Source organism: Rhizophagus irregularis, chromosome 5 (assembly GCF_026210795.1).
Source record: "Rhizophagus irregularis chromosome 5, complete sequence".
Classification (NCBI taxonomy): domain Eukaryota; kingdom Fungi; phylum Glomeromycota; class Glomeromycetes; order Glomerales; family Glomeraceae; genus Rhizophagus; species Rhizophagus irregularis.
The window spans coordinates 372,416-386,417 of record NC_089433.1 but is presented as its reverse complement, the minus strand read 5'-3'; the positions used below and the strand labels follow the sequence as shown (position 1 = coordinate 386,417).

Sequence of the window (14,002 nt, the reverse complement as noted above, 5' to 3'; positions counted from 1 at the left end):
ACAATATGATAAAAAAAATTATTATAATAAAATATTGGCGTAACTATGAATATAATGAAAAATATAGAAAGATTATATAAAATCAATATGAGTCATATTTATTAATTTTTGTAAGATCTTTTTTTCTTTTTTTGGTAGAAAAAAAAAAATTGACATTATACGAATTTTTTTATTATTTCTAAATCAAGCCTTCTTGTGATATCAATGCATAATTATTTAAAAGATGGAATATTAATAAAGATGATTCAATATTATTCAGTATTATTGAAAGGCATTTTTTTTTTATTTAAAGGCCTGCAATTTGCCAAATATTTTTTTGTAATTTTGTAATTTTTTTTTTGAAAAAATTGCAATTAGAAAAAATTGCAATTTATTTTTTTTTTTGCACAATATTTTTTTACTTTTACACAATATTTTAATACTTTTTGTAATTTATTTTTTTGAAGATCAATACTTTTTGTAATTTATTTTTTTTTGAAAATCCAATATTTTTTGCAATTTATTTTTTTGAAAATCCAATATTTTTTGCAATTTATTTTTTTGAAAATCCAATATTTTTTGCAATTTTTGAGAAATTAATATCTATACCTTGGATATCATTATTACTTTTCTTCATCATTTTTTGGATTAAGAATCTGGGCTGATTTAAAGGAAAAGGTGTGTATTTTTTTATTTTGCAAACTTAAGGGGCTTAGGACTTTAGGCATTAACAGTGGATTCTGAAGGACCATGACAGTAGGAACCATATATTAGGTAGCATGGTATCATCTTTCTGTAACAGTGGTATCCTGAAGGACCATGACAGTAGGGACCACTTAGGTAGCATGGTATCATTTTGTGACAGCAAGAACCACTTGGGTAGATTGGTATAATTTCTTTCTATCTGAGGTGTCCTAAGCTTGACTTGAGTTTGTTGTTGGTAGAGGTCTGTTGATTCTGTTACAAAGAATCAGCTATGTGCCTTCCTTTATCCTAAATAAATGTACACACTACTAACTAATATCTTATATTTCAGGCAAAAAATCAAAAATCCAACATTTTAATCATGTAATGCAAGATAAATTACCTATACCTTGGATATCATTATTACTTTTTCTTCATCATTTTTTGGATTAAGAAACTAATGGAAAAGGTGTGTATTTTTTATTTTGCAAACTTAGGGGGCTTAGGACTTTAGGCATTAACAGTGGATTCTGAAGGACCATGACAGTAGGAACCATATATTAGGTAGCATGGTATCATCTTTCTGTAACAGTGGTATCCTGAAGGACCATGACAGTAGGGACCACTTAGGTAGCATGGTATCATTTTGTGACAGCAAAAACCACTTGGGTAGATTGGTATAATTTCTTTCTATCTGAGGTGTCCTAAGTTTGACTTAAGTTTGTTGTTGGTAAAGGTCTGTTGATTCTGTTACAAAGAATCAGCTATGTGCCTTCCTTTATCCTAAATAAATGTACACACTACTAACTAATATCTTATATTTCAGGCAAAAAATCAAAAAATCCAACATTTCAAATCATGTAATACAGGAAGAATTACCTATACCTTGGATATCATCATTTTTTGGTCTAAGAAACTTGGCTGTTTTTAAAGGAAAGGGGGCTTAAATTATTGTGTGGTGCCTGGGAAGTGTATAACAATATGAAATAATTCTAAATCTGTGTAATGTTACAAAATTTCGTATATTTAATGAACCTAAACGCGTAAAGAGTTTTTTTTTTAAAAAAAAATAGCTTTAATTTTTCGTCTTAAATTATTTTCATATTTAATGAACCTAAACGCGTGAAGAGTTTTTTTTTTTAAAAAAAAAATAGCTTTAATTTTTCGTCTTAATTCTTCTAAGAGGCCTTTCTTGAATTACCACATTATAATCATCCGTATTATCTAATATTAAAGTTAAAATACAAAAGAAATTCAGTTATTTTACGCGTTTTCATTATTTTAAAAGTGCAACAATAACACATGATTGATATAATAAAGTGAACTATTTAATACAGATCGTCAGATAATTTTATTTTTTCATTTTTTCATTTGAAGATAGTGAAGATACTCAAAATATAAAAGTAAGTCGGATAGTAAATGGAATCAATCACAAGTCATGATAATAATGGATTTAATTTTGGATGGGGTTCGTTGTATAATATAAATGAAAGTTTACATTTTAACAAACATAGCGAAAATAATTTTAATACTGACACGATTTATACCATCGAGGAAATCGACACTTTTACTGTATCGCTAACATAAATGGTAGAAACGGTAAAACAACTACTACGTTTTATGTTTTAAATTAATATTAAAAATAACAACTAATATATTTAAGTTGATAAATATTATTCATTATAGTTGATTATCGGGACTATACGACATTTAGCTGTACTTTATTATTAAAAATTCGATTGAAGTAAAGAAAGAATGGAGAAAAAAAATTGATTAATTTTAAAAAATTATTAAGGAAAAAATCTTTAATCCTTTTCAGAGCCAAATTTTTCTTTTCAAATACAACACATTGTCCACCATGTCACATATCAAATTTTTATGCCGTTAGGCTTGGATCGATTAATCCTCCCCGCCCGAACTTTGATTTTTTGCTGTAATCGGATACTCTTAAAAAAATTTTTTTGTTAGTATTTTATTTTGAAAATGTCACTAATTATATGATAGATCTGTTCGTAAAATCGTTAAACACAAGGCTGAATAATATAATAATATGTATGAATTTCCATTTTAATATAAATTATCATTTCTAATAAGGTAAATTTAATTCATCCTAAGTAAAATTTATTTTATAAATTATTGCTAATATTAATACCATGACTTGAACCATAATATATAATAAAGATTTGTAGTCAGATGTTTGTTGTTGATTTGAAGATTGTTCATCATTTCTTCTTCGGATAACTCTTCAATAACAAGATTTTCGCAATCGTCAATAACAACATCATCATAACAACCAATCGATCTGAGGCCTTTAAAAAAATTTTGATCGACTTTTAGTAAGTATAAATATAAAATTGCAAAAGAAACCGCTAATAAAAATACTTTATACCTTGTTGCAACATCTCTTCTTGAAGATCCATTACCGGCCGAGACGCCTCTAAATAAACTTCGTCGATTACCTGTTTGTTAACAAGGTAATTCTCGTCCGCAGCACGAGCAATTGCTTCATCATTCTCGTCGATAAAAATGATGGTACTTTTATTCATTTCGGTTTCATTCATAATAAATGCGCCGAGAACAACAAACAACTTTCTCGTTATTTATATTTGCGAGGCGAAATTGTTCTTTAAGTTGTTTCGCATCCATCAAACCTTGTTGACGCTTTATTACTCGTTGACTATCAGAAGGAGCGACAACTATTACGACAATTAGATAAATTCCACGTGCATTTGTAACAACCGAGTAAGAAGATTTACTTGAAGTGTGTTCTTCATGGATAAAACGAAAACTGGGATGAGGTCGAATGTTAAGGACTTGGTACATTAGTTGATATTCGTCAAAAGCACAACAATCATTGAAAGCGAAATTCCACACTGGCCTTTTTCTGCATCTTTATTCATGATTTCATGTTCTTCTAAAGTATTCAAAAAACATGTGTGAAGCTTTTCCATAACATCGGTAAGAATTTTTGAAGTATTAGAAGAATTCTATTCGATTATTTCAAAACCAGATGTTGATTCTTTTAAATTGGTTGATTCAATTTGAAAATTGACATCAACATTAACGTTATTATTTCCAACCACATCATTTAAATCCGCATCGGTAAATTTAAATGATTGATTATCATTTTGTATGTTCATAATAGAATTCTATGTTTTATTATTAAATATTAACTGGGGTTTTTTTTAAAAAAAACGCAATAAAAGGAAAGAATTGGGTATTTACAGTATAATAATGAAAATAAGTATTATCAAACAATATATTATATGTGTTATACACAAAGCAAATGACACTCTTATTTTTGTTTCACAATTCTATTACATTATAATGAAGTATGATTTTGATTTCCTTTTATTCTTTTAAAATGAACGAGTATAAATGGAATTTTGCGTCATACCTTAACGCCTCTGTCCTATTTATACTATAAATATCACGGTATCACGGTGATACCTACTGCGGTAAAAGATACTGTCTTTACAATTGGATAATTGCCAATTCAACGGGACGTTCGGACTTTGTTAATTTCATCCCTGGTAATTAGAAATTATAAATATGTAAGTTTGAACGTAAAGATTTTGACACATGAAATAACTCCTTGTATAAAAAAGATAAGCATGTGAATTTTCGATTTATTCGATTTATCTACTCGATTTAATACGTTGATTTCATTATTTCATACCGTACAAAATATTACAAATATTACACGGGTACAAAAATTAGTCGTACATAAAAAAAAATAAAATTTGGCTTAACATCTTTAAACTAGTCGTGAATATATTGTATATATTTAATATTTAAAAAAAATATTCAAAGTAAAAAAAAGAAAAAATTATTAATATGCAGAAAGAATTTATCTATTATGCACTAAAAAGTAAATTAAATATTTTAAAGAAAATTAATTTTTATGTTTTATCAGAAAGAAAATATATATTCAAACAAAATCCATAATATCCTTGTATTAACCTCATTAAATTATTTAAAAAAGGTAAACAGTTATAAACTATAACAAAGGAGCCATGTCTAAATAAATATTATAAATAGACAAAGAATCACATGACTTAATTAAAAATTGGGAATAAATTTCGGGGGTTAACCTTTTTTAAAAAATTCGTTAAACTTTATGAAATTATGATTAATGAATTGCATGTTTGTCTTATATATTGTGTCATTATTAAACAATAATTCATACAGAATAAAATCTTTGTTCGCGTCTAATTTATTGCGACATGCTTACCGTACAATATTTTATAAATTAAAAATACATTTTATAATTTTTTTTGACGATCAAGAAAAAATTACTATTTTAAGTATAAATATTCCGGCTTGATGGAACCCACGAAACCCGTAAAATGTGTAACATGATACACGCAAATTTCCTTTTCGGATCTTATCATTGTACCCTATTATCAGAAACTTTACCCAAAAAAATTAGTTGTTATCCAATAAATCATTTTACAAATAGTATCGTGGTTGTTGTGACCTATTTACTTTATTTATGCAAATATTAAATGAACCTATGAAATTAACATGCATAAATTATTTTTTTTTGGGGCAATTTCAACCTCCTTAGGTTTCATGTAAATCACACAACGATCAAATCATTTAAACCTATTTAGTAATTTCGAATGTAAATCTTGAAACATTCGATATCCAAATAAAGGAACCAATAATTTTCGTACTTGTATAATAAGGATTAACCTAACTTTACGTTTGTTTTTCAGTTCGTATAACCAAAATTAAGCATCCCCTGAATATTGAGTACTCGGGTCGCATAATCGCATTAAGCCAACTTTGATCGGCACTTATGATGACTTTGGGCAACATTAAGGATGCTTAATTTCGGAAGTACTGTATGTTTTAGATTTATTAATAAGGTATGTTCATTGTATATTTAATGAACCAATTTCCTTAAATGACATTTTCCTCCTTTTCGTGTTAATCAAATTTTCATATTGTTGAACAATTATATATTATACCATTTCTTTTGGCGAATAATGATTGATTCTTTTTTTTCATTCGTTATACCAAAAAAAAAAAATGATGATCAAGATCGGATCTTCCGGTTAATCAAATTTTTTAGTTAGCGTTAGTTTAAAGCAAAGATTCCTCTACTACATCTAAAACGCAATTCCCCTTTATTTAGTTTATATTACGCAAAATACCTTTTTAAACAAGTATCATCCATTATCGCTTTATATATAATTACAATGTAAATTGTTTTAACTAAATTAACAAAAGGAAGCTTTTCTGTGCTCATTAATCCATATATACTTTGTACCCCATCAATATTTTTGTCAAAAAAAGAAAGAAATGATTAAATCTATTACTTATAATCGTTGTTTCATGCATGTTTCGCCTTCATATCACAAATAAAATGGTCTTCTATATATATTTATCGTAAAGTACTTTTTTTTCCCTCAAAAAACTTGTTTACGTTTTTATTTTTCATACAAAAAAAAAAATATCTTCAAAAAATGTATTCAAAATCCCCCAAAATCTTTAATTTTCTATTACTTTCATTCTTATTATATTTTATCCAAATTTCATTATGTGAAGTTGAATCCAACGACAAACGATTTTCACCTTCATCACACAATAATATCGAAAAGAGAGCACTTTCAGCTGGAGTAGTTTTTCAATATACCTGTAAGTTAACAAATAATTGGTGAATCTTTTTTTTTTTTTTTGAGCTCGTTCCCTTACTTTTCTGTTTTATAAATAGTTGGAGGTATCGCACTTGGCCTATTTGGGTTGTTTCTCCTTTTATGTTTTGGAATATCTTTTTGTTTAAATAGAAAGGTATGTGATAAGTTATCCTGAACATTATTATAATTTATTAATAATGTGATTATTAATAAACGTTCGTGCACGATATACATCATATTATTAGGCAATGAGTGGCGTTATACTTTCGATACCATGGACTTTATTGGATTTTATTCTCGATGCACTTTTTGTCAAAAATCAAGGGAAAGATGTTCCTTCACTTTATGTGCCAAGGTAAATAATTTATTTAATGCATAATACAAATAAACTTCCTAGCTTATTAAATTTTCGTTCCTCCTTTTTACAGTATCATATTTTTGATAGGTCCAGTGATTGTGAATATTGTACTTTCACTCATGATAATAATTAATGAAAAAAAGAAGGGTTCCACAGAATTTAGACGATGGTTTTATGATAATTCATCATTTGCAGCAACAGCCGCAGTACTTGCAGGAGCTGATATGTCAACGTTGAAATTACTTTATTCAGAGATTTTTAGAATGAAAAAGTTTAATGCTCCATTTTCTGATGATTCTAAGACCATGATATTATGGGGTTGTGTCATAAGTTCTATTATTGCAGATATACCTCAATTTGTTATTCAGGTATGTAAAAAGTAATATATATAGTACTTTTATTAAAAAAAGATTTTTAAAGAAACGCGTAATTAATTTTTTTCTTTATCTTAGATTTTGTATAAAAGGGAAGTTGAAGGCGATTATACATTAATACCGTTCTTAAAACTTATTACAATTTCAGTAAAATTACCTATAGCCATAATAGGTCGTGTATTTGAAGCATTAAAAGATCGTCGTAAACCTGATAAACGAAGAAATAATGATAATGATAACAATAATGATAATAATAATAATGATGTGGAAAAGTAAAAAAAAAACTCATATTTATTATATTGTATCATAGATTTTTGCATATTTAAATTATTGAAGTTATATATATGCAGGCATAATATCTTCATATTTTACATATATTTTTTTTTTTATTACATTTTATCATACATTAGAATATTATGTTTTGTTTGTTCTAAATGTCGTGTATAAAATAATAAATTTATCAATTTTTTAACATTTTATATTATCTATTGATACAAGAAGTAAGAAAGTAAATTATTATATTTCGTTGAACGTTAATTATTGTCGCATGAAAAAATCATTACAGATTCATACGATATCGTTTCACAAAAATAGTATGTTAACTGGTTTATGCACTTTCTACCTTATTTCATTTATTTCATGCATTTATCCTTCAATCCGTTGAAGAAAATCACATGTTATCGTTTCATCTGTAAATAAAAGTTCTACAAAACGCAAGATTATGCTTTTAGAAAGATCAGCTTTTAACGGTTTACTAATCTGTCGTCTATCCCCGTGTTGTATTTACAAAATATCAAACTTTCCGAATGTACTTCTTTCGTGCAAAAAAATAATTCTTCTCTTTATTTTTTTTATTTTTTTTTAAAAAAAAGAAAAAAAAAATTTCTTGCAAAATATGACTTCATTATGCGAGTGGATCGATATGAAAATAAGGGATGATGACATAAATTATTTTGATTATGATGAATTTAGTAATTTTGAAAAAGTTGGCGAAGGAGCGTTCGGAATTGTGAATAAAGCTGATTGGAAAAGTTGTGGTATTAAAATAGCATTAAAAATTATCGAATATAATTCAGTCAATCAAGATAATATGAATAGATTTCTTAAAGAGGTACAGTATATATTGTTCATATTCAAGATTTATTATAATAAGATTTATTCTCATCATCATGATTTATTATATTGACGATTTCATTATTATTGTTCAAAATAAATAATCCATTAACGTACGTTAACTTAGTTAAGAAATTTAAGAAAAGTTAATTTCCATCCGAACATAAATCGATTTTTAGGAATTACAAAAGGTTGGATTATTTTTGACATTTCTGTAACCACTTCAAATGTATTAAATAACATATTAATTTATTTTATTTTTATCTTTATAATATACTAGAACCAATAACAAATAATTATATAATGGTGTTACAATACGCTAATCGTGGAAATTTAAGAGAATATTTAAAAAATAATTTTAAGTCACTTAATTGGGATGATAAAATTCGGATGGCATCAGAAATTACTTGTGGATTGAAATGTTTACATTCTAGAAAAATTATTCATAGAGATTTGGTAATAAATTTATTTATCCTCAACTGTTAATAAAATTTTTTTAATATTTTTTAATTCATATCTAAAATTATTTATTTATTTTTTTTTTTATAGCATGCAAAGAATATATTAGTTGATAATAATAATTTGATGATTGCGGACCTTGGGTTATCTAAACATTTAACGGGTGAAATTACATCAAATTCAATAGCTTGGGGGATGTTAGAATATATTGAACCGCAATGTTATGTTGTTGATAATTATGTAAGAGACAAAAGATCTGATATTTATAGTTTAGGAATTCTTTTATGGGAAATAACAAGCGGGTATCCTCCTTTTCCAAGTATTTCAAGAGCTACTTTATGTTATAGGATTGCAAATGGATATAGAGAATCACCAATGAATGATACACCATTAGAATATGTTGAACTTTATCAGAAATGTTGGGATAATGATCCAGATTTAAGACCGAATGCTGAAGAAGTTTACGATACATTGAAACGTTTTTCTAAAGATAATTCTACGGTTGATATTAAAATAAATATTTATAGTGATGAAACAAATTCTAATAGTTCTAATATATTGAATAATGAAAATAATTTACAATCACGATCATACTTAACAATTGATGATAATATTAACGAACTGAATTTAGCGCAATTTACTAGTCAAATTAGTAAGTAAAATCAATCATTCAATCATTCAATCATTCAATCAATCATACAGTATTTGATTAAATTCTTATTAATATTTTATTATATATTTAGGTACACCATCAATGATATCATCTAGTATTAGTGAATATGAAAAAGGTTTAAGAGATGATTTAGAAGAAATTATTCAAAATTATTTAAAAAGAAATAAGATTGGATGGATAAAAACTTTTGATTTTAATAAAGTATTAGAAAGATATGAATCAAGATCAAAAGAAATTTTTAATTACCTTATAAATAATCCTACTTTACAATATTATGAATTAATGTTAGGAGTCTTTTATAATAGAGGTTTTGGAGTAAATAAAAGTATAAATATAGCATTCGAATGGTATATGAGATCAAGTCAACAAAATGATTTCAATGGATATTATGAGGTTGGATTTTATTATTATCTTGGTTATACCGTTGAAAAAAATTATAATGAAAGATCATTGGAATTTTGTCAACATGCTGTTAATAATGGATTAAATATAGCTTTACATTTTCTTGCATCTTGTTATCATCAATTCAATTATAATGCACAAAATAATTCAATTATAGCATTCGAATTATTTAAAAAATCTGCTGAAAATGGATTTATACCATCTCAATATGAATTAGCCGAATGTTATAAAAATGGTGAAGGTACTCAAAAAAATAAAATAGAAGCATTAAAATGGTATAAATCATATCAAGAAAATGATGGTGAAATTAATGTATCATATCCAATTAAAGATATTGAAAATGAATTGTTTATTCGGTATGTACAGTAAAAAGTTTTAATATTTATATGTATACAGTATATATTAAACTAATAATTTTATCTTCATAGAAGCAATAATTAATATTTGGAATATTATTGCTTATGTAATAAAGCAAAGAAATTTGTAATTAATATTTGTAAGATCACATGCGAGCTGTATCAAACTCGTGAACCGTGATCACATGCCTTAGTGGTTTTCATTATAACAAACGTTTTCTTTAATTGTGTCATGGGTCAATTGTTATGTGGCTTACTTCTTTCACTTTTCTTCTTATTCAAGCAGGATGCTTAATATTTTTTTTTTTTCCGAGTTGTAACAAATTTCCTTAAAACTTTAAAGAACCATTTTACTTTCCATCTCATTTTTTTTTTAGTTATATTTTATTGTACATTTCTATATACAATTACAAATGAAATAAAGGAGATGAGATATTAAATTGATAATTATTCAGTTAATACAGTTAATACAGTAAATTTATAATAATATTAGATAATTCTATATTTACAAGTAAAAAAGGCTTGGCTCAAACCAAGCCAAGTTAAGGTTAAGCTTAGCTTGACTAAGCCTATAACCAGTTTTAGTGGCTTAAAATGGGCTAAGTTTAAACCAGTATAAACAAGTTGATTTAATAAATTATTATATTATTGTAATACCTTTATCATAAAATATTAAGTATTGATCCCAATTTTTGTATTTTGCTTAAACCAAAAATTTGAAAATTTAAACATTATTAATAGGAAATTCTCTTAAATAATTTTACATTAATAAATTTTTTTTTTTGGTATAAAAATACATCATATTAATAATATAATATAATAATATAATTGGTAAATTTTAGAGTTTTGATTAAATTTGCTTAGCAAAAAAAGTGGCTGATAAAAAATTTTTTTCATAACAGATAATGGCTATGCAAAATTCTAATTGTAATTAATCTACTTATATAATTATTATTATTTTTAGGTCAATACCATAAATTTATTTATTTTTGAAAATTTGGACAAATAACTTTTACCCAAATATTTAAAATTATGGACAAATAATATAACTTTTGTTTTTTAATTAAGTTAAAGCCACTTTTCATGTGAGAAATTTATTAATAAATAAATACACATTAAATTACAATTTTATTCATCAATTTGCAAAAAAACTTAAAAAAGTAATATTGAATATTTAATACATACTACATTACAATTTTAATATTGGTAAAAAAATCAGTTTAAAGAGAACTCTTTCCACTGATCATCTAAACCAAATTTTTTCAGAAAAAAATAATGTTAAAAGTTTGAAAGTCTAGACAAAAATTATTATTATATAAATAAATATGGAGACTATACTTAAAAGAAAATATTTTTTATAAAGAAACCAGTTACAAACTATTAAGAAAATACAAAAATATAGGTCAAGATATTCATTATTGATATCATAAATATGAGACCTTTTCATTAACAAATTTACCAGAACAATGAGTGCACTAATGAATAAATGTATGCATTCTTCAATTGAAAGTAATGTTATAACTCTCAACTTTTTTGAAGCTAAAATAGGAAGAAGCTATACAAAAAACTTAAAAAAACAATATTAAATATTTCAATACACACTACATTACAATTTTATTCATCAATTTGCAAAAAACTTTAAAAAGCAATATTGAATATTTGAATATTTCAGGATGGAATAAAATTGAAAAAATGAAGTTTCAAAACCTTTGATACAAATATAACAACAAAATTTTAATAATTGACCCAAAATAAGTAACAAATCTCTTGGCATACCCCTTTAAATGTAAATAAGTTGCCAAAATAACATTTCTTTTTCACTAAAAAAAAGAAAAAAAATAAATTGATAAACTTAATAATATACTTCTTACTATTTTACAATTACATTGATATCAATTTATTCATAGTATATTATTTTCTAATACTACATAGTTGTGGAATTTTATTAAGAAAAGTATTAAGAAAAGTAACATCAAATTGAATTAAATTTAAATGGAATTTATACTTGATTTGATATACTAAGAGATAAATATTCCAAAAGGAAATATATCGAAGTTATATTAATAATGTGAAAATTTTATTATCTATAACTTTCAAATACAAAACTATACTTATAAAGCAATTAATATTGTTCTTATTATGCAAAATACATCGCAGAAAATCACCTTTAATATTAATGAAAGCACATGATTTGGTCAAACACTGCCAATTAATTAGTGAGATAAATCAAAATGCATAGCCTCAGGTTTTTTAGTTCATTATCTCACCTTTAGTATCAAACATCTTAATAGCAGATGATTTTTACAATTTCATGAACATTAAAGTCAATAAGACAAAACAAAGCTTCTCACCAATGAATCTTTTTAAACAAGACTTGACTAAAATTCCTTTATGTATTGATGATATGAAGGTCAAGATATTAAAGAAATACATATTAAAGAAATACTATTCAGAAAGAATACATTAACATAGACAACTTCTCAGTCATTATCTTCAACAAAATTAAACACACATGTTACAGTATTATACACCCATAATCATGTGATTTACATGATCAATAAAGTTTTAATACCATGTATAGAATACCTTACTCAATACATTTTTATTTTTACTTATATTTGTACTGAATTTAACTGAATCAATTTGATTAATTTTCAAAACTTCTTTATTGTTACCTGAAAATTTTTATTTTTCCATTTTATATAATCCTATTTACCCTAACATTCTTAATATTTTTGATTCTATTTCAAAAGGACAAGAAAGCTTTAAAAATTTTATGGTCCAAAGTAGCCCCAATTTGAAAATGCACGAATATTTAGGTTGATAATGCACTTAACAAAAGGCAGGATATTGATGTTCAACCCAATTTTTAGATTTATTACGCGAAAAATGAAATATTGATGATAATGAAAGAATCTCAAGACATAATACTGAGAAGAGTAGTGAATTTGAGAAATGAATAAGATTATCAGACGATAACGTTGAAGGTATATATGACTAGTTTAAAGAAAAAACAAATTTCACTTCTTGATCAACATTTGTCATTAGCTGAGATGGTTATTTTCTTAGAACCTGATCTGATATTAAAGGTTCACTCAACTGCAAAAAGGGATAAACTCCAGAATGGTTCCAATTTCTATTAGACAATATTGTACTGAACCTAAACAATCAATGATTACAGTCAACATAAGCACATTAATAATTGAAAAAAGACAATTTTATATTAGATCTAATGGAAGAAAAGAAAATTAGCATATTGGATATACAGTATCTGAACTTTCTTAAAAATATAGAGGCCAAATATATATACAAAACTATTATGAACAATTATATATCATATTTTACAAATAAAGATAATGAAAACTATCTAGGGTACTGGAATTTTAATAGCTAGAGAATTACATGCTTATGTGTTTGATAGATTGGATTATAAAGGCCAAATATTAACATTAGATCTTAATCTTAAAGGAAATTTAAAAGATATGAATAATGCAAAGTTAGTTATCTTCCAACATTATCACATACACAGGCAATAAGAGTGGGAATTACAAAATACAACAACAGAAAGGGCCTTAGAAAATAGGGTTAAAAACCTTAAAAGAAAACATTATCTAAAAAAAGAAAATATGGAACTTAAAAAAGAAGTAGAAAGGTAAATGCTATGGGATTATTGCAAACTGTGGTATCAGAAAAAATCTATGTAATAAATCACTTGTTTTATATAAGACAATTTGATGTTACTTTTAATATTTAAGTTTTGGATACTCTGTATGATTACAAAAGAAAATACCTGAATTGTATATTGGTCACAAGATTCCACTATGTACAATGATTTTTAGTATTTTCTCTAAGGATGCACTTTTAGAAGATGTTTTCAGTTAATGGTGGAACCAAGTGGGAGTACACAGTTTCAGTATTCATGTGAGGTTGCATTTATATACACATATGATATCATCTCT

The 14,002-nt window shown here is 25.6% G+C and overlaps 3 protein-coding genes across 3 annotated transcripts; 2 read left to right on the top strand and 1 right to left on the bottom strand.

The window, feature by feature from the left end:
* Positions 1-2,808: 2,808 nt before the first annotated feature.
* Positions 2,809-3,486, bottom strand: OCT59_024654 (uncharacterized protein; the record flags this gene model as incomplete). The annotated part of the gene is made up of 3 exons (XM_066133048.1): positions 2,809-2,972; positions 3,053-3,176; positions 3,253-3,486. The coding sequence occupies 3 exons, from the start codon at positions 3,484-3,486 to the stop codon at positions 2,809-2,811; spliced, it is 522 nt and encodes a 173-aa protein (XP_065991581.1).
* Positions 3,487-6,137: 2,651 nt separating this feature from the next.
* Positions 6,138-7,316, top strand: OCT59_024653 (uncharacterized protein; the record flags this gene model as incomplete). The annotated part of the gene is made up of 5 exons (XM_025328407.1): positions 6,138-6,309; positions 6,386-6,462; positions 6,554-6,663; positions 6,737-7,034; positions 7,119-7,316. The coding sequence occupies 5 exons, from the start codon at positions 6,138-6,140 to the stop codon at positions 7,314-7,316; spliced, it is 855 nt and encodes a 284-aa protein (XP_025166850.1).
* Positions 7,317-7,935: 619 nt separating this feature from the next.
* Positions 7,936-10,128, top strand: OCT59_024652 (uncharacterized protein; the record flags this gene model as incomplete). The annotated part of the gene is made up of 6 exons (XM_066133036.1): positions 7,936-8,151; positions 8,281-8,344; positions 8,434-8,609; positions 8,703-9,264; positions 9,356-10,043; positions 10,116-10,128. The coding sequence occupies 6 exons, from the start codon at positions 7,936-7,938 to the stop codon at positions 10,126-10,128; spliced, it is 1,719 nt and encodes a 572-aa protein (XP_065991580.1).
* Between the last annotated feature and the right edge of the window lie 3,874 nt (positions 10,129-14,002).